The sequence below is a fragment of the Telopea speciosissima genome, chromosome 8 (assembly GCF_018873765.1).
Source record: "Telopea speciosissima isolate NSW1024214 ecotype Mountain lineage chromosome 8, Tspe_v1, whole genome shotgun sequence".
NCBI classification, from domain to species: Eukaryota; Viridiplantae; Streptophyta; class Magnoliopsida; order Proteales; family Proteaceae; genus Telopea; species Telopea speciosissima.
In genome coordinates this window covers 9,734,024-9,755,218 of record NC_057923.1, presented here as the reverse complement: position 1 = coordinate 9,755,218, position 21,195 = coordinate 9,734,024, and the positions used below count along the sequence as shown (strand labels likewise).

Sequence of the window (21,195 nt, the reverse complement as noted above, 5' to 3'; positions counted from 1 at the left end):
CTCCAGTCGTGGCGGGAGCTGGAGGGTCCAGCCCAACAAAAACATCCAAAAACAGGGGGGTGGGTTTGATCATTTCATAGGGGGCCCACTTGAGTCGTACTTGTGAAATGACCAAAACCACCCTTGTTTTGTTGGGCTGGACCCTCTAGCTCCCGCCACGGCTGGAGGAGAGCCAAATTATGTGGAAACCTCAGGATTGATGCCAAGGGCCGTGCACAAGTGTGGGGGGCCATACTTTCACATAGAAGTCGCCCATATGGAAACCTCATAAATGAAAAAAGGGGTAGAGGATTGATGCCAAGCTGTGTGGCCCGTGCACAAGCGTGGGGGCCAATGAGAGCGTGTGCAAGGGCATAAACAAGGGTGCGATTTTTTTATTTCAAGGGACGGGTACCCATTTCATGTGCTCCTATGTTTTGGTGCAGGCGCCACACAGCCTGACAGGAACCTTTTTCCCACAAGTAAAAATTATTAAGGGGAAAACCAAATGGCACAATGGGTTGTATCTGGGTTAGGGGTGTCAAGCCCTAAACCGAACTGGTCAAACCGATTGAAAAACCAATTGAACTTAATCAATTCCTTATTGGGCCAGCTTTGGTTTTAAGTATTATAGAACCGACTAAAAAACGCACTGAACATGGAAAATCGAACTGAAATTTATATGAAACCGGTATCAACCCAAACACCATTAAAATCAAAATTTTCCCATAATTACTATATATACATGGTAAACCGAATCCAATATCTAACCGATAAGAAAACACCAAAATCAAACCAGAAAAAAAACCAACCTAACTTTATTGGTTTGGTTTTGGATTCATCCATTCTCATACCAAAATCAATCCAACCTGACTCAAACCGGACCAAACCGACCGGTTGACACCCCTACGAGTCTGGGTGTTGTCATCCATTTACAGTCATGGGCTGGGTGCTTTCAAATGGGTCAGAAAAATTCACACCCTGGCCCACCCAATTTCCACTCCTACTAGTAGTACTTTAAGACTGAGACGGAGACTTCTGACTCTGAGAGAGAGAGAGAGAGACGGTGGTTCCCAACTTCATGTCTTCGTTAAACCGAACGCAGTCTGTGTACTCTTAAATTGTCCTTTTCTTTCTCTCTCATTTTTCTTTACATTATTCTCTTCTTCAATCCTTCGTCGTTTTGGTTACCGAATAAACCGCTTTTATTTCTCGCCTTTCTTTTCACTGTTCGTTCAAAGGATCCGACTCTTTATCACTGTGCTTCGATTAAGTAGTCCTTATCGCTTCTTCTTTTTTTTTTTTCGTTTTCTTCTTTTTGGGTGGTGGTTGGGGCAAAAATCTCTTCTGGGTAGCTTCTAAAATCGGGTTTTCATCACTTCTGATGTTCTGACTTAATTGCTGGAACTATTTGATGTCACAGGTAATTTTTTTTTTGTTTCGAGTATTTGTATATTGTTTTCATCACTTTCATGGGGATTCTCCTGCTTGTTGGTTTTTGGTTTTTTTCCCTATCAATATTGCTTTTGTTAGTTTGTCTTCATTTGAATTTGGCATTCACACAGGTCTCTTAGCTACTGAAACAAGCTGCTTTCTTTCAATTATTGTACTTTAGCCACTGGGATTTCCTGAGTTAGTCATGTGTTATTGTTATCTTTTATTGTCTCCTGGTCCTTGATTGACACGGTAGAATTGTTCTCAAAAAATATTTTTATTTATGTTTATTCTGAGTTCTGAGATTGGTTATTTAATGACTATGTATAGAGGCTCTAGATCAATTTTGAGCTTCTGCAATACAAAGTCCTGACCTGAATTCCGGTATTGTAAAGCTGAAACCTACCTGGTTAGTTAAACAGATGTTACTATTTAATTTTGAAGATGAAACCGATTGTCCCGTCTGAAGTCTTAGACTACATTAGCAATATAAACTTTGAATAGTGTGGTAGGAGGCCTTGTCAACTGTGTTGGACATTTTGTGCAAATTTGGCCCTGGTTTCTTTAGTTCTTCAGTCCCTCACTCATTAGGTGCTTCTAATGTTAGTGTAAGGCAAAATAAAGGTGTGCGTGATTACGTGAATACCATTTTCTTCAGGAGTTAAGGCAGAGCTACCGCTGCTATCCTCTTCATAACCCTGAAATTCCCTGCAAATTTGTATGAGTAGGAGCAACCTTAGTTTGTGAGAATTAAATTAAGAAACGGAAGCTCGTATTCTTGAATTGGATGAGCAACCAGAACATTGCAATTAAACTAGTGGTGTTGGCATCTATGAGAAAATCGTTTTGTAATGCTGGCTGGTGGAGTAGGTATGATGTTTAATGAAGATACTGGTTTAAGAGTGCAGGCCCCTATTAGTTTTGGCAAAACTGGCTCAGGAAGCAAGATGTGGTGTCTGTCATATATCAGCAAGGTTCTAAAACTCGGTCTCGACCAAGTCGAGTTTACCGAGATCTCGAAATCTCGACGAGATAGTGTATTTTTTTTTTTAATGTTTCGGAATTATGTTTCAGTGGGCATATGGCCATAGTTGGCTCCGAAACTTTAAGGTAAGCTTGTTTTAGGCTTAATAATCATATTTAAAGGCCGAACCCTTAATGTAATATTGCCTATTCTACACATTGTTTGAATGATATGAGACATAATTGGTAAGTAAAACAAGGAAGTTATGCACATAATATTGAATAATTATTTAAGAAATAGTTAAAGTTTCTACTACAAACCACAAGATATAATGAAGTGTTCACAATGCATATTACATAGACACCCAACCTAAGTAGTCATAGACACCTTACTGACCTAGTCTTCCATGTCTTAACTCCCAAGTCCCAACAATACAATACTATGACTCTATGAGTACTAAGGAGGGCGAGATTCTCGAAATATTCAAAATCTCGGTCGAGTTTTTCGAGATTTGACATTTTGTTGTTTCGTACCATATCTCGTCTCGACTAGCTCGAGTTTACCGAGATTTCCGAGATCTCGCAGAGGGAGAGATCTTGGCGAGTTTTTGAACTATGTATGTCAGCTTATGTTGTAGTACTGGTTTCTGCATGTGGTTATCACAGTTCCATTAATAAGCTCCTCTCAATCTTAGGCATCAAAGGTTTTCATAGCCTTACAGTTTTGCTGTAGTTTTTGCCCTGGGGAGATCTGATTGAAAATGTAGTAACCAAAACAGAGTACCTTTTTTGTCCATGCCAAATGAGTAGTTACACAGCCAGGGAACTTATGTCTAACAGTACATTCAATTTGTAGGTCCTTATAGTTGTATCTCAAAACCTAGATCCTCTACATCAGATAGTATGATCTATTCATGGATTCCTGGAAGCTCTTGATAATCAAGAGTTTGGTTGTATTAGAGGCCTTTTTGTTAGGAATTGATAGTTACTAATATTATGGTGATTTTAATTTTCATTTTACTCAAACTTTCTGTGAGCTGACCCAAAAAGGAAAAAGGAAGAAAGAAAGAAAAAGCAACTACATGCCTCAATGCCAAACAAAAATAATGTCAACATTCAAATATTCATTGTTTCCTCCACTCTCTATCATTTTTTGTAAATATTCATCCTTTTATAGGTTTCTCTTTGTTGCAGGATAGAGGAAAACTTAACGAATTCATGGTGGCACTCATGACCAAAGGATTGTTTGGATTTTGGAAGTTGACATTTGATGAGGAATATCGTTATAATTCATGGAAAGGTAGTATTAGGAATCCTTGAATGTAAGATTGCATATTGAGAAACTTGTTAATGAGCCTGGTACTATTTGATAAAGGTGATGAAACCTACCAATATTGATGCTAGAAATTATGGAAATAGGATTGTATTTTCAACATTTTTGAGTATTTGTTGGGAATGAACACATAGGAACCCAGAAGAAGGAGAGATTATTTTAAAGAACTTCCTTTACAGATTATTGTTATTGTTATTGTTATTATTATTTATGAACATCATTATCATTATTTATTTTTTTTATCTTAATCCATGACTGTCATGTATCAGTCGTAGAAATGTAACTCATGCTTGGAGTTTGCCCCTGCATTGTGCTTTGTGGTATTCCCAAGCAACTTTGGTGACCGAAGTTCCCATTTTTCCCCTTTGTTGTTTCAATTATTCTAATACGGAGCATGAGGATAGACACCCTACTGCTACATGTTGGATTGAGTGAGAGACTCCATACATTTCTAAGATTCTAATTATGAGACAGGCATCAGGTTGATAGAATTCGTCACCATTAAGTAATGATAAACAGTTTCAAAACAATTAGGTAACTACTTTGATTTCCCCTGGATTTCTGAAATGACTTGTCGTTTCTAGTGTATTTATAAGATTACTGCCGCAGGAAGACATCAATGAAAACTATGATGCATTTCTTTTTGAGAAATTTTCACATAGAAACTATGGAGAGTCTTCTCTTTCATTTTCTTCTTCTTTTCTGTTCTGACTGACCATTAGCTCTAACTGCACTAGTATAGCTGCATCCAAATGTCTATCATTGATGACAATCATTGCTCTGTCTGCACTAGTATAACCCTATTTGTAGCAAAAAACCATTTTATGATATGTATGTTTGTGAATGGACTGGTTTGTTTTTGTGTTGTTTTTCTGCGGATGCTTAAATTTTCCTATATATGTTGTTCAAAATGCTCACTTTTTGAAGAGTATATTGTATCCTTTATAGATCAGTCAATCATTCAAGAGGCTCTGGAATCTTTTTGAGATATCCAAGGTTTTGCTTTATATATTTATTAAACTACAAGTTTGTGTAGCCATCCCTTAGTGGTTCAAATAAGGCTTGATTAACTTGAGGTGGGCAGTTATGGAACTACTAGTTAAGCTGTCCTATTCTGCTTGAAGTTGAACTTGTCTTTGAAATATATTTTATTGTTCTTCCTCTTATTCTGTTTAGACTATATCTGTTCTTAGTGTGATTCTTGTTTTAATTTCACACCTCTTCCTTTTTCCATATTTCATTCACTCTTGCTAGATCTATCTTGCAAGGAACCTATTTTTTATTACCGCTTTGAGATATAGTCCGTTCATGTTACCCTGTTTTCTGGGGCGTTCGCTCTTGGAATAATGTTGGTTTTATTTCTTCCCCTTTGGTTCCAGCTCATCACATTAATCATTGGAAGTAACAACTTGGGTAATGGACTGGCCATATTTGCTTGATCTGTGTGTATGTGAATGATGTCCAGTGGACAAAAAGGGAGGCATGCTCCTAGCATATTCAATTGGAAATTGCATGGGGAATCATCTTTAACCACAGGACTGCATAATGACGTGCCTCCTGAGATCGAGCTATCTGATTATCGAAGGCTGCCAAGTTCTGGTAGTGAGAGCCCTTCTCGGCTTCTCAATGATGAGGACTTGAAGGTAGAACCAATTGCTGATTTAGACCTATTTTTTGAAAGGCTGTATACCTACTACTGTGAAAATGGTCTTTGGTGCATTATCATCAAGTGGGTGGTTGAACTGCTGAGCCTGGGTTTCACAATATGTTTCTCGGGGTTTTTCCTGTTATTTGTTGACTGGAATGGCCTACGAAAGGTAAAGTGTGGGATAGATGCATTTGGGTCTGGAAAGAACTGTGATCTGGCTAAGGAAGCTCTTCATTCACACCCATTAACTCCTTTTACACTTTCCAAAGGTATAATTGTTGGATATCTGGGAATATTTTCCATCTACTGGATCTTCTGTTTTTTGAGGTTCTTTTCCCAATTGAAAGACACTTTGGAGATCCGCCATTTCTACTATCATAGGTAATTTTGACAATGGTGTTTTTTCTTGTTTTTGTTGTTGAATGTAGCTGGTTTTCAAAACAATTAGAGTGCATACTCATCAAGTGTATGTGTTTTCTTTCTTCTGCAGTCTCCATGTGACCGACCGTGAAGTTCAAACTACCTCATGGGCATCAATTCTTGAGAAGGTAGTTCAGATACAAAGGTCAGAGCAACTTTGTGTAGTGAAGGATCTCTCAGCACATGATGTGGTATTGCGAATAATGCGCAAAGAGAACTATTTAATTGGGATGCTGAACAAAGGTGTCCTTGCTTTTCCAATCTCTTGGTGGGTCCCAGGTGCTGGTCCTGTTGTGAACTCTGGAAAGGAAGGAAAGAAAAACTATTTAATATTGACAAAGACTCTTGAATGGACCTTGAATTGGTGCATATTGCAGAGCATGTTTGACAGGTATTTTTTCGATGATTGATTCAAAAAAGGTGCATTTAGTATCTGATAAGGTATGCTAGTGCTGAAAAGACAAACACTAGCAAACCCATGAAAATCAGAATCGCAATGAACCAGAAAACTGTAAAATAGGGACAGAAACTAAATGAAGTTAGAACTAACAAACTATAATTCCAATGGGGCTGAAATCAATATATATTAGAGATCCTAATGGGGTACATGCCTAAAATATCAAAGTAAACTGATGGTTAGATTACGAGATATGAACAAAGGGCGTACCCAGTGCACGAGGCTTTCGCAGAGAGGCTGTTTCCAGACTCAAACCCATGACTTCTTGGTCACAATGGAGCAACCTTAACCGTTGCACCAAGGTTAAGGTTGCTACATGTGACCAAGAGGTAAAGAGAACTGGCATAGCTCTCAATCTACCAGTCCAATGGACACCAAATTAAGGTTGAATGGAGTAGTTAGGATAGGAATTAACAGAGTCAAAATTCAACCCAATCTGACAGCTATATACTCAGAAAACAGTGACTGAAAATATGACATATATGCCATGAACACAGTTTGAAAACTCGCCACTGAAATTTAAAAAATTTCAGTAATTTTGAAGGGCCCCAAGACAAAATAGCATATGAAACATGAACTGTCATTGTTTTGACCGAACTTTCAGTGAAATTTCTTAAATAAATATTCAATATTATGTTCCTTCATGCATTGTTGCATAATTTACTTGCCAATTATGTTTTATAGTACTAAAACGATGTGTAGCATAGCCAAATATTACATAAGGTATACAACAGGGTTTGACGTTTCCTGCCAACCAAGGATGCAAATCCAAAACACCATTGTGTGTGATTTTTTTTTTGCACTTCGAAGATTTACATATGTTTATTTAGCCTAAAACAAGGTTTCCCTAAGTTTCGGAGCCTACTATGGCTATTTACCCATTGAAACATCAAAACAAAATAAGCTGAGAAAAATGCAAGGTTTTGGCGCGCAAAATTTCGGTGGTTTCAACCTGACCGAAACACCGAAACAAAACGAGTTTTAGAACTTTGGCTGTGAAACATTCCTCTCGCCGATCGGAAACAGTGCATGAGAATAATAGAAGATAAAAAGAATTAAAAAAGCAATAACAAGGGATTAGATAAACACAAAAGAAAGGCCAGAGGTCACCTAATAATATGCCACGATGGAGAGAAGAAGTGCTGGAATGTCGGCAAACAGTGAATGAAGAAAGGAATATGACCAAATGCTCTCACCACCTATGGCCTGTGGTTGGATTTCACCAACCTCCCTCCAAGGCTTGACCACTTTGGTTTCCACTTGCTTCGCCACAAGGGGCGAGACTGATTCATCAATTAACTGATTACAAGAATAGAAACTCTCCCTACTCCAAGCGAACACTAAAAACGAAACCTTCTAGAAAGGATCCTTCACTATTACAAAGAACATAGAAAGCAAATAAAATAGAAACTAGGATGGAATCCTTTTAGAGGATCCATTGCTATTACATGCAAAATAGAAAGTAACAAAATTAGAAACTTCTACTTTATATCTATCTTAACCACGAAGTAATTTATTACATGGAATTAGAATCTAAGAAAATAGAAACTAACTACTTAATCCCATATATACCATAAATCCCTAATATTTGAGCTTATAGAATGAGCCTGTTACAATAGAAAACTCAAAATTACTTAGCCCATGACTCATATAACCCATTGGGGACTTAAATTTGGGCCCAACTTATTGAACCACAGGTTCAAATTGGCCCAAAAGATTGAACCAAACCCTAATTAAAAAATTCTTCTTCCACGGGATGTGATCTGCATCAACTTTCTCCAGCTTGAGAAAAAAAAACTCGACCTTGAGTTTTGGTAAGTCGAGAGATCAACTGCATGTGGTGCACGTCCAGCACTCCAGCTTCAGCCCATAAAAGTATTCCGGCAGTTCACGGTAGTTAGGGATGTAGTCCTCAAGATGTGGCTTGCTGTCCTCGAAAAACATGGGTGGAATCACGAACTCAACAATCAACATGCTGCATCTCCAAATCAATCTCAGCTGGGAAGGGTGCCGAGTTCCTTAATCACGACCTTGTCATCACCAGTTGCTTGAATCTTTTCAATTTTAACCTTGATTGCAAGTTCCTGTTCTTTTATTGGTGCTATCCTCTCTTCCTGTGGTGGTATAAAGTTGAGGTCAATATGTAAAGTAGAGGGTAATTCTGGATTTCTGGTATACCCCAACTTTGCTGAATTTGATCCAAACTAGTATCAATGCTACGTGGTTGGGAAGGCTGTTGCTTTAAGCGAGTGACACGTTTAGTGAGTTGTCATCATCATCTCTATAAGGTGATTGAATTTGTCATCAACATTCAGTGGCTGGGAAGGCTTTGGATCATTGCTGGCTATAACAAACCCCTGAAAACTTGAATCGCATTGAACCAGAAAATTGTAAAATAGGGGCAGAAAAAAAAACTATAAATCTGATTGAAAAATTAATATATATGAGATCCTAATGGGGTATGTGGCTAAAATATCAAAGTAAACTGATGGTTAGATTAGGAGATATGAACATGGACAGAAAATAGCAAGTAAAGAAAACTAGCATAGCTCTCAATCTATTAGTCCGATGGACACTAAATTAAGGTTGAATGGAGTAGTTCGGATGGGGATTAACATCATAGTTTTCAAGGTGCCGCCTTGGCATCCAAGATTTTTTTTTGGGGTCTAGGCAACTGTCGCCTTAGTGCAGGGCGCTGGTTTAATTTTTATTAATCTTTTATTCCATTTATTACGTTTCTATTGGTATCGAACCAGGTTTGGCACTGATTTATGCCAAACATCAAAGTAAATGACTTTGTAATTCTCTCTCCATTTATTTAAGGTATCATTCATAAATAAGCAAACCCCTCTCCCCCCAAAAAAAATGAATCTAATAAAAAATAGTTAAAATTTCAAATTCCAAGAGGATAAAAAGTCAACTCCTTAGTTCAAGAAGAATAACTGAATTTTCAGTTGTAGGGGCGATTTTCAACTTTCAAATGCTAAGTTTTTATTCAAATCTAAAAATTTCATAAATCATATTTTGATAGAATATCACTAAAAATCAACAGAGCGGTAAAATAATCTTTTGCTTTGATGTCTATATATTTATTTCCATTCAAGTAGATTTTAAACAGCATTTGACCAGAACATAACTACTTCAATATTTATTAGATTTAAGCAAATCTTGGATTGTTGGAAAGTTGGTTGTGTGCTCTACCTAATACAAAAAGTCTCATGTAAAAATAAAATCATTTGATCAATCAAACTTATTAGAGAACAAGAATATTTCTCTAAACTTATTGATAAGATCATATTTACCAAGAACAGTATAAACCAGATGTGAGACACTAGGTATACCAGGACGATGATCATTTCCAAGAACAGTATAAACCAAATGTATGTTTTGATTGTTTCAAACTTTCAATAGCTTGCTTCTTCAGTTCTGTTGTCTTCTAGTTCTATGTTGATTTTTTATGACTTGATGTGACTTAATGTTGATTTTTGATGATATAAGGTATATATTGTAGCATACTAAATAATGTTAGAAAAGAGGGAAAATAAAAAATAACACTTGGGTGCCTTGGTCACCTAGGTGAACACCTTATCGCCTAAGCGCTTAGGCACCCCTCCACCGCCTTGGGTCGCCGTGTCGCTTTGACAACTATGACTAACATAGTCAAAATTCAACCCAATCTAATGGTTATATACTCTTTAACAGTGACTGAAGTTCAGACATATATGCTGTGAAACACTCCTATCGCAGATCTGAAACAGTGCATGAGAATAATAGAAGATAAAAAGAATCAAGACAGCAATAACAATTAACAAGGGATTAAATAAACACAAAAGAAAGGTCAGAGGTCACCTAATAATAGGCCATGATGGAGAGAAGAAGTGCTGGAATGTCGGCAAACAGTGAATGAAGAAAAAGAAAAGAAATGGGAGAAAGAAGAAGGGGATATGACCAAATGGGAAACAAATGGTATCACCACCTATGGCCTGCGGTTGGATTTCACCACCCTCCCTCCATGGCTTCACCACTTTGGTTTCCACTTGCTCCACCACAAGGGGTGAGACTGATTCACGACAGTGCACCACTCACCTAGAGCATAGTTTTCTCAAACATCAAATTTCTGGGTTAGTGTGCCCGTTGCTCTTTATTTATAATAACTAATGAACTGATTACAATAATATAAACTCTCCTTACTACTTGGCTGCCAAGCAAACACTAAAAATGAATCCTTCTAGAAAGGATCCTTAGCTATTACAAGGAAAATAGAAAACAAATAAAAGAGAAACTAGGATGGAATCCTTTTATAGGATCCATTGCAATAACATGCAAAATAGAAAGTAACAAAATTAGAAACCTCTACTTTATATCTATCTTAACCACTATGTAACTTATTAGTTATTACATGGAATTAGAAACTAAGAATATAGAAACTTACTACTTAATCCCATATAGGCCTTAACTCCCTAATATTTGGGCTTATGTAATGGGTCCGTTGCAGTAAAAAATTCAACTTAGCCCATGACCCATATAACCCATTGGGGACATCAATTTTTGCCTAACTTATTGAACCACAGGTTCAACTTAACCCAAAAGACTGAATCAAACCCAAAATCTGAAAATTCTTCTTCCACGTGATGTGATCTGCATTAATATCAAATAAATTTTAATATTTAACGTAAAAGGGACCTTTTCCATTGAATTGTGAATGATATCTTTACATTCACTCATTAGAAAGTCCTATTTATTACCATCTTCTAAAGAAATTATTCTTTAAGAAGTCAAGAGAATTTATCTAGTGTATGATCTTAGGGCCCCTGATATCATGATATAGAAAGTGAGCATTACTTGTAACAGTGCCTTTACCTTTTTCCCTTGCCTCCCCACCCCCCGGGCGAGAAAAAAATCACCATCCTTTCTAGTAGTCAAAAGGAACAATGCTAATACTTCTCACTTTTGTACCCTCTCCTCTTAGATACTCTCCATTCTCTTGGTCCCTAGAAACAGCCATATTAATGTTTCTCTTCAGTTTCAAGTAGCAATTACAAATCCTATTGACAATTTGAAGAGTAACCTTTATAGTTTAATTATAACCTCAAAATCTTATGTCTAAGTACTTTTAAATCCAAATGCATAGAAGAACTCAAATAGAGAACATAGTTGTCAAGTCGTCACCTAGGCGTCCAGGCGGATCTGTAGGGGCCTAGGCGACTGCCGCTATAGTGTAGGGCGCCTTGCTATGGTTTAATTGGTATCGGACCAGGTTCTGGCACTTATTTATGCCAAATATTATTTGAGTAAATGTTTTATATTTTATTTACTTAAGATATTCTTCATAAATAAGCAAATACCCCCCTATTTGAATCCAATAAAATAGTTAAAAATTCAAATTCTAAAAGGATAAAAAGTCAACCCCCCCAGTTCAAGAACAAAAATTGGATTTTTGGCGATAGGTGAAATTTTCAACTTTCTAATGCTGAGTTTTTTCTCAAATCTAAAAAGTCCATAAATCTTAATATGGTAAAACATTGCTAAAAACCTAAAGTACGGTAAAATATTCATTTGTTTTGATATTTAAAAAAATATTCTCATTCAGAGCGATTTTGACAACATTCGCGCACACCAAATAAGGTTTGACCGGAACATAACTCCTTTAATATAAATCAGATTTATGCAATATTGGATTTGTTGGAAAGCTGGTTTTGTGTTCTACCTAATATAAAAAGTATCATGTAAAAATAATATCATTTGATCAATCAAACTTCTTAGAGAACAAGAACATTTTTCTAAATTGAGAGCAATTTAATTACTTATTGATAAGATCATATCTTCTAAGAATAGTATAAACCAAATGTATGTTTTGATTGTTTCAAACTTCCAATAGCTTGCTTCTTCAGTTCTACTGTCTTCTAGTTCTCTGTTGATTTTTGATGACTTTATGTGGCTTAAAATTGATTTTTGATTATTTAATGTGACTTAATGTTGATTTTTGATGACTTGATGTTGCTTAATATTGATTTTTTATGACTTGATGTGGCTTAGTGTTGATTTTATGATATAAGGTACATATTGTAGCATACTAAATAATGTTAAAAAAGAGAGGAAATAAAGAAATAACACTTAAGCGCCTAGGCGGGTGCCTTGCCGCCTAAGCGCTTACGCACCCCTCCACCGCCATAGCTCGCCTTGCCACCTTGACAACTATGATAGAGAAGACCACAATGATAAAATGTGTTAATTTTTTTAGTTTTTGCTAGATTGCATGAATAAAGACTGAGAAACTTGTTAAAAATGTGGTAGAACTTCTGTCGAGTCTAGTGTTTCTGCATATTACTAGACCACCATTCATTTGTAAGAGATGGGCCCCACTTGGTCATATAGCTATTCTTTACTAAACATTTGCTAAGGTTTTCCAATTGGAAAGGATTAGGATCGTACATGCCGTCTCGTCATGTTAATGATTATTCTTCTAGGTTAGTGAAGATACACCTCATCTTTCTGTCATTAGATTATGAAACATGATTCTTCTTTTCACCAGGTTGTTACTATATCATCAAAATATACAGCTGTATGCTAGGAAGGGGGGAAATGTATTATATGAACATGTGGCTTTTTAACTACCAGTTTGGTGCAACTTGTCGCTTTTAATCTTATATGTACCAACTACAGTTGCTGAATCATTATTTTTTCCCATTATTTTCTATGTCCTTCAGAATCACTTGGCAGAATACGGATTCGTTTTATGTGATAATTTAATACTTTTAATAAATAAAATAAGAAATAATACAAATTATTTATAGAAGTCGAATAGATGGAGATTGAATTATGGAAGTTCAGCAAATATAATAGGGCAAGAAATGGGAGGCACAAATGGATTTTTTGTTTTGGCTCCTGATTGTCATCCTTTTTTGTTTTGGTTCATCCATACATAGTGCTGGAAGAGATTCCTTGTTAGGTGGTTTACTTGTTGATATATTCATACAATTGCATTATATGGAGAAAAAAAAAAATGGTAATCATTATATGGAAATGAACATTCAACGTTCTTGAAGCTTTTCTTGCTTTTTCATGGAGGGGATCAGAATAGAACTCTCATGATTTCAGCATCAGAATATATAGAATAAAGTGTTACAGAAAAGAAATCGTGTACATTTGTGTTTTTTCATGTGCTGATCCTGTTTCTGTATTCGCAGAAACTTTTGTGTCCGAAGGGACTTTATTTCTAACCCTTCTTCGTTAAAAAAGAGGCTAATGGCAGTTGGGCTTGGGATGCTTCTACTCTCTCCATTTCTTGTGATATTTATGTTGGTATATCTCTTCCTAAGGCATGCTGAACAGTTCTACAACCATCCCAGTACTGCATCATCCCGAAGGTGGTCTACCCTATCAAAATGGATCTTCAGGGAATTCAATGAGGTACTAGCATTTTCACCTTCGGGCCATGGGGTGGCTCTCAATTTATAATCTATATTTAAATCTATGTTCCTCATGTTAAGTAATCTTTGATGGTGATTGACTGACTGACTCTGTTGACCTTGTAACAAGTGTTGGAAAAAATATCTCAAGTGATTTTGCTAGTGTTTGATTATTTCTGTCTCTATAGATGGATATGTTCTCCAAAAGTCGGGATTGATTTATTATCGTTTAGCCCTAAAATCTGTTTTAAAGTATATCAAATCTGGTTTCAGTTAACATAAAGTTACTATGTTAAGTTTTATCATTGGTATTTGATATGTCATTTTCAGACACCAGTGGTATGACTGGTAATTTCTATTACCTATAGTTGTCAAGGTGCTAGGCGATCCAAGGCGTTTGAGGTCCTCCCTAAGCGCTTAGGTGGCCTAAATCGCATTCCAATATTATTTTTTTAGTATATCAGTTTTATGTGTGAAACAATCAAAACACACATTTGGTTTATATGTTCTTGAAATTGGTCATTTGCAAGTATACCTAGTCTCACATTTGGTTTATACTGCTCTTAGAAAATATGATGTTATCAATAAGTAATTGACCAGCACTCGATTTAGAGAAATGTTTTTGTTCTCTAAGAAATTTGATTGATCAAATGATTTTATTTTTATATGAGATTTTTTGTATTAGGTAGAGCACAAAACCAGCTTTCCAACAAATCCAATATTGCTTAAATCTGATTTGTATTGAAGGAGTTATGTTTCGGTCAAACCTTATTTGGTGTGCGCAAATGCTGTCAAAATCGCTCTAAATGAAAATATTTTTTTAGATATCAAAACAAATGAATATTTTACCACACTTTTGGTTTTTAACAATGTTTTATCATATTAAGATATATGAAATTTTTAGATTTGAGAAAAAAAACCCCAACATTAGAAAGTTGAAAATTTCACCTACCACCAAAAATCCAGTTTATGTTCTTGAACTGGGGGGTTGAGTTTTTATCCTTTTGGAATTTGATTTTTTAACTATTTTTATTGGATTCAAATAGTGGGTATTTGCTTATTTATGAATAATATCTTAAGTAAATGAAATACCAAAACATTTACTTAAATTTTATTTGGCATAAATAAGTGCCAGAACCTGGTTTGATACCAATTAAACCAATGCACGACACCTTACAATAAGGCGGCAGCCGCCTAGGCAACTACAAATCCGCCTGGACGGCGATGCCTTGACAACTATGCTATTACCACAAGTACCATTAGTGATATACTGGGTTGGGTTCTTGTTTTTCGTGCCCTTGCAGCTTAATGATGGTTTTCCTTTCTGGAGGATGAGACTGTTAACTCTAGAAGGTGTGGATAGACAGTCCTTGTATGTGGGTTTGTTCCGTATGATGTAGCCCCTCCTGTAGGCCGAGGGCTTGGCTTATTGTTGTTGTTGCATTTCATATCTTGTAATTTAGTTATGCTTTCATCAATAAAATCATTTTTTTTTAATCTATGAAAGGACAAAATATCTCTACAATTGGAAAAGAATGAAAAAGGAGTTGAAGTACTCACTGCTTAGGCTGCGGTTCCTTGGATGGAATTTTTTGGTAAGAGACCTGGATAACAAGGACATGGGTACAGGTGCCAGTGTTCAACATAGGTACCCAAGTTTCCAAGAAGCAAGAAGCTACTACAATTTAGGTCCATATTTGTCAAGGCGTCCAGGTGCCCCTTGCTGGATCCCATCTTGGGTCGCCTAGGCGTCCAGGCCCCTCCAACTCCTCTCCTTGACAACTATGCTTAGGTCTATATGGAAAAAGTGTCAATGTCTTAAACAGACAAAGAGTCAGATAGAATTTTAAAAATTAAGGTCCTTGTAAAGGTATAGCCTCATGCAAGCACCCCCCCCCCCCCACCCCAAAAAAAATGTATAATAATAATAATAATAATAATAATAAATAAAATGTTTGGTAAAGCCTCATGCAAGCACTCCCGCCCCCTCCCCCCCCCCCCCCCAAAATAATAATAATAATAATAATGAATAAATAAAAGAAAGGTTTGGAGGAACTAAAAGCCTAAAAGAACTCTTTTATTTCAATAGTTCTAGACTATTCTTCTCTTAATACCATATTTTCATAACGACTATATGTACTCAATTCAGCCTTATACCAACTAAATAGGGGTGGCTAAATGGATCTTCTTTCACCAATCAACTCTGTTGAAAGCCATACTTGTTACCAGTCCTAAACTATGCATGCCTTTCCTCACCACTTCTCCTAGAGTCATTTTAGCTCTACCCCTAGCTCTTTGAGTTCCTCCAGTCTGGATCATATCACCCCTCCTTACCGGAGCAGTCAAAGGCTTCCGTTGCACATGTCCATTCAACTAATAACGACTATGTGTAGGAGAATAAAATCCTAGAGAATTACTTAATGATACTTTAATCTCAGGAGATATATGGCTAGATTGGGAGTGAATAGGGATCACCTATATGGGGTAATTATAGTGTGGGAGTAGGCTGGTATGACTTTTTCTTTTTTTTTTAAATAAAATTGGAAAACCAAACTTCAGAGAGGTTTGTGAGTGTTGTCTTCGTCAGGATGTCAGAGTTACTTGCAATGTGGCAGACACAGACAGAGAGGAGTGGCTCCAGGTGATAGAAGGCCCTACACCCATCTCACTAGCAAATTTGTGCCCAAAACAAGCATGGGAACTTAGAAGTTATTAAAAATGAGTTTAAAGTTTCATAAACTTACAACAATGCCCTTTCATGGTAATGGAATCTAGTAGGCATTGTTGTAATTTTTTGTGATTTGCTCGTTGTTAGATGATTTGCAGAGTAGTAGCATAATATACAGCTGTAAATCATCCTCAATAAGGGAGTGAACACTTAATCTCATGACCACTGTTTCTGCTGCATGTTATTATTTTTTATGTTGTCACTGGAGATTGGAGCACTTGATATCAAATTATGAGTGTATTACCTTATCTTGAATCATTGGTCATTATCTCTTCGATCATCCTTTGTATTTGGTTGCTCTTCTTTGTGTGTAAGTTTTAGATATGAAAAATAATTTTTAATCTTGATATTTCTTAAAATATATTAATTCTTAAACCTTGATCTTATACCATCTCATTTGTGCACCTCAGGTTGACCATCTGTTCAGACACCGTATTAATAACAGTGTAGTACATGCTGCTGATTATTTGAAGCAATTTCCATCCCCTATTGTTTCTATTATAGCCAAGTTTATCTCTTTTGTTTCTGGTGGTTTCGCTGCTATTTTGATCATAATTGCATTTCTAGAAGAATCTCTTCTGGAGGGCCAGGTAATACTTAATTTTACCACTGACAAGTAGTAGCATGGTTTTAATTTCCAGGTGAATATGGATTTTGGATATTTATTTATCTCTTATTTTGTAAAAAAATAGATATACGGTCGCAACTTGTTCTGGTATGCTGCTGTTTTTGGAACTGTAACAGCTATTAGCCGAGCTGCAGTGACTGATGAGCTTCAGGTCCTTGATCCACAAGGGGCTATGTCTTTGGTAGTCCAACATACACATTATATGCCAAAGAGGTGGCGTGGGAAGGAAAATACAGATATGGTCTGGATGGAGTTTGAAACATTATTTCAGGTAAACCTTTTGTGGGTGCTTCTTAATGCTATGTTTCATTGTAGTTATTTGTTTATTATGATTCATTTACATCCTTTTACTGACTGAGCTTCTTAATGCTATGTATCACTTGAATTAGCTTTTATTGCAACCTTCTGAACTGTAGAGGATTCCCAAGAGAGTGACAGCCTGGCCAAATAACCTGGTTTTCAGTTTTATCCAGGCCATCACATAGCACTTAAATTAGCTTTTATTGCAACTTTCTGAACGGTAGAGGATTCCCAAGAGACTGACAGCCTGACCAAATAACCTGGTTTTCAGTTCTATCCACTCTATCACTTCTGGTACGTCAGGATGGTGCTGGAATCCATTTCATTGGATAGCTTCCTTGACTGTAAGGGTGCTGCACTGCAGACCATCCATCAAGTCACATGAAATATAACAACCATGGTTTAAAATTTCAACCTAAATGTTGAAATTTTAGCAAAAGATTTTGATTTTGATGGCCCTCAAAACGAAATAATATGTGAAATACAAAGAATATACTATTTCATCGAAATGAGCAAAACAAAGTGATTGAAATGTCACATTCCTTCATATATAATACCAACTTTCAAATTGAAATGAGTCGAAATTGGTAAAATGAGTCAAAATTGCTAGAATATTTCAAATTTCTTCAAAAACTTACGGACTATTAAGGATTCAAAACTCTCTGAACTCATTTAAGTTTCCAAAACAAGAGTGCAAAGAGATATTTGGGTTGAAACTTCGAGAAAGAGATATGTCCCTAAATCTGTCCATCTTGGTTCAACTTTCTTGCTAGATTTTACAGGGAAAAAGGATCTAGTGTGTTGCGCTTAAATAGGCACTCCCTAAATTTTCAGTACAAAATTCCATTTTTTGGGTACAAAAACTGCCATTTCTCTCTTCAGTCGAAATGGACCAAATTTCGGTGCCATTTTGCTGAAATATTTTGGTTTCGGTCATGGTCTAAAATCTAAATGGCCACCAAAATGATAACGACGATTTAAATATTGTACCAATGACTCTGCTTGACTTGTCAATCAGCAAGCCACAGTGACTAGTCACATACTCATTGACTGAAAATATTTCTTGTTGTAAAATTAATCCATAGGTTATCATCCTTAGGCAAGGACCGCTTGAGCTCACAGTGAATGTGGATCCTGAAATCAGTTGATCTTCCTCTCTGGGTTGACAAATATTCTCCTAGTAGGTATTCCTATTTAGTAGTAGTTGTTTTAGTCCTTACCCTCCTTCAATAGAAGCAGTCATTTACATGATCAACTCAGCCCCGTCCAAGATGCCAGAAATTTTCACGTGATTGGATGTTTACATGATTCCTGCAAATTTAAGACCCTGATAAAAAACCTGTGGTCTGTTTATTCTATGGTTATTATCACCAACAAGGACTGAAAATAAGTCCTGCAAATTTCACCCAAATTTGGATGTTGATTTTTATATCAACAATATTTCCTCTATTCCCCTTTTTTGTTTTGGGAATGGGAGGGTGGAGATCAAGGTTGTAAAATAATGTTTCCTACTGTTAGATTGTGATTTTTACAATAATTCCTATTGCTAGATGCATCTTCCATGAAGGATTATAGACTATGTTGGTGTTTTTGTTAATGCAGTACACTGGAATGATGTTATTGGAGGAGATGGCCTCTATTTTTCTCACCCCATACTTGCTCCTATTTGTTGTTCCAAAGGTATTATCCTTTGCTTAATTCAACGAACTTATACTTTTCTATGTGCCATCTGTAACAGCTTTCTTTCTCTATCTATTGTTTTTATTAGTTATTATATGTAACAGCTACTGACCTAATAAATTTATCCATTTTGCAGCGCGTGGATGCCATTTTGCAGTTCATTTCTGATTTCACGGTGGATGTTGAAGGCGTAGGTCATGTTTGCAGGTTTATGTTTTTCCAGTTTGAAAAACTACCAAATGGAATTCATTAAATCTGGGCCTTCTGCTATGACCCACTCAAGTTATACACAGGATTTTTCTGTTCTTGCACTTGATATTGAAAATTCTAAAATTCAACATTTTTCTCTTACTTCCATGCAGCTTAAGTGTCTTTGATTTTGAAGCCCATGGAAATAGTAATTATGGTTCACCATACAATGCCCCTCGCTCCCGTAGAAGCTCCCAAGGGAAAATGGAGAAATCATTCTTAAGGTACGCATATGCTTACTGACTATGCACTATGCATTTTCTAAGTGATCTAATAAGTACGCATTCTACTCATTTGCTTAAACTTGCACCAAATATGAATATAAATACACTAGCAAATTAGCCCAGAACGGATAACTGAGGTTAGTAAGCTTTTTCTTTAAGCAGATAATATATAAATGCTGTTTATGTAACATTTAGAAACTATAATTATTGTACTAATCATTGTCTATATCTACTTTCCACTGTTCTTCTAGCTGACTCTTCTTGACATTTGTGCAGCTTTCAGAGTAGCTACCCTACCTGGGAACCCAATGCTCTAGGAAAGCAGTTCTTGTCCATTCTTAGAAACTTCAGGGAGCAGAAATGGCAAGGGCAGGGAACTCAACAAGCATATTCTCCTCCTAGGACATGGCCAAGGGGTGAAGCCAACATGCATAGTTTTTTCTCAAAGGATGTATTTATCAATAATAATGGGGGTCTTCCCAGAACAGACTATCAGTTAGGTTCATTGTGGGCAATAGGTGCAGAACAAAGAAATCACCCTTACCTACTTGATTGGTATTACACATCTCGGCCCCCTCATATAGCCAGTAATTCAAAAGATACTCCAAATTTACACAGTGAAGTTGCAGGGAAGCCATCTAGAGAAATCTGGCCGACATTTACAAACCATGATACACATTATGAACCAAGATTTGATGGAAACTGGGGTTATCCTCCAGAGGACCGGATACAGAGTCATTTGGGAGCCTCCACTTCATCCTCTTTCTTCCGGGAAAGTGTGCTTCAGCACCATGACTTGGGTGATGCTAAGTACTCCAATGACAGCCATTGGTGGGCCCGAAGTGGACGGCACTCAGTGGATCCCCAGACAAGTTTCCTTGAGCCTCCTAATTTTGTTCGTCACACTTCTGATGATACCCATGTAAATTTTTCGGATAAAAGCTCAGAGCAGGAGCAGGAGCAGGGGCAGCACTCGGACTGGATACAGTCCCGCACATTGTCTATGACAGCGTATACGGATGACTACGAGATTGATGGGAATTTTGATCTCCCATTCAATATTTATAATAAGCCATTGGGAAACCTTACTATAAATGCACAGCGAACCAGCAGTGAGTGATTACTTGGAATAGAACCTCTAGTTCTCTTTTCAATTCCTTTCGAGATTCTTTGCCTCTGGCATGTGTTTGGATTGCTTGCTAGTCAGTGTGGAGCAAAGATGATCTATGTGATGTTTTTCCTACTCATAGGAAGAAGCTTCATATTCTTTGGTGTATATAAATTCCATTACTAGGATAGATCCTGTATGATTCTTCCGCCTTTGTGCTCGGGAAGGTGGCCAAAGGATTAAAGGAGCCACCATAAACTTCTCACAAGTGTAAACAGATAAATTATTATTTAACTCAATCCATTCCTTTTCAATTGATTTTGTTACCCTTTTTTTTTTGTGTGAATCTGTTTTCTCATCATTTTTATGCTCTCAGGATCACAAGAAGAAATGCATAGTAATTTGTCTTAAGAAAATATAAATAAAATGTTGAATATATCATGCATATTAAGTTATTAATAGCTATCTATAATCTTAAACTAGACCCAGTTAGATATATTTGTCCAATTATCCATATAAATTTGTATAAATCCAGATTCAAACAATTCTCTTGGGAATCTTATAGTTGAATCCTTTTTAATTGGGATAAAACTAAGTTAGGTTTGAGTTCTAAGCAAGCTTGAGGCAGTTTCAGT

The 21,195-nt window shown here is 36.5% G+C and overlaps 1 protein-coding gene across 2 annotated transcripts; it reads left to right on the top strand.

Moving 5' to 3' along the window:
* The first annotated feature begins 1,292 nt into the window (after window positions 1-1,292).
* On the top strand, window positions 1,293-20,876 carry LOC122671658 (autophagy-related protein 9-like). 2 transcript variants are annotated; one of them, XM_043869013.1, is made up of 11 exons: window positions 1,293-1,402; window positions 3,571-3,676; window positions 5,089-5,738; window positions 5,848-6,168; window positions 13,422-13,644; window positions 16,782-16,961; window positions 17,064-17,270; window positions 18,902-18,979; window positions 19,116-19,186; window positions 19,342-19,452; window positions 19,729-20,876. In XM_043869013.1, exons 3-11 carry the CDS (start codon window positions 5,164-5,166, stop codon window positions 20,570-20,572), a joined length of 2,610 nt encoding a protein of 869 aa, XP_043724948.1. In that variant the 5' UTR covers window positions 1,293-1,402; window positions 3,571-3,676; window positions 5,089-5,163; the 3' UTR covers window positions 20,573-20,876. The 2 variants fall into 2 exon arrangements, with proteins under 2 accessions (XP_043724948.1, XP_043724949.1); XM_043869014.1 differs by lacking the exon at window positions 1,293-1,402 and adding an exon at window positions 1,781-1,822.
* The last annotated feature ends 319 nt before the right edge of the window (window positions 20,877-21,195 follow it).

Excerpts from the sequence above, each read along its gene's own strand:
- LOC122671658 (XM_043869013.1), top strand. The coding sequence starts at position 5,164 with ATGATGTCCAGTGGACAAAAAGGGAGGCATGCTCCTAGCATATTCAAT. Across the intron at positions 13,645-16,781 it reads TCTTCAGGGAATTCAATGAG|GTTGACCATCTGTTCAGACA; the intron begins GTACTAGCATTT and ends TGTGCACCTCAG. Across the intron at positions 19,453-19,728 it reads ATGGAGAAATCATTCTTAAG|CTTTCAGAGTAGCTACCCTA; the intron begins GTACGCATATGC and ends ACATTTGTGCAG.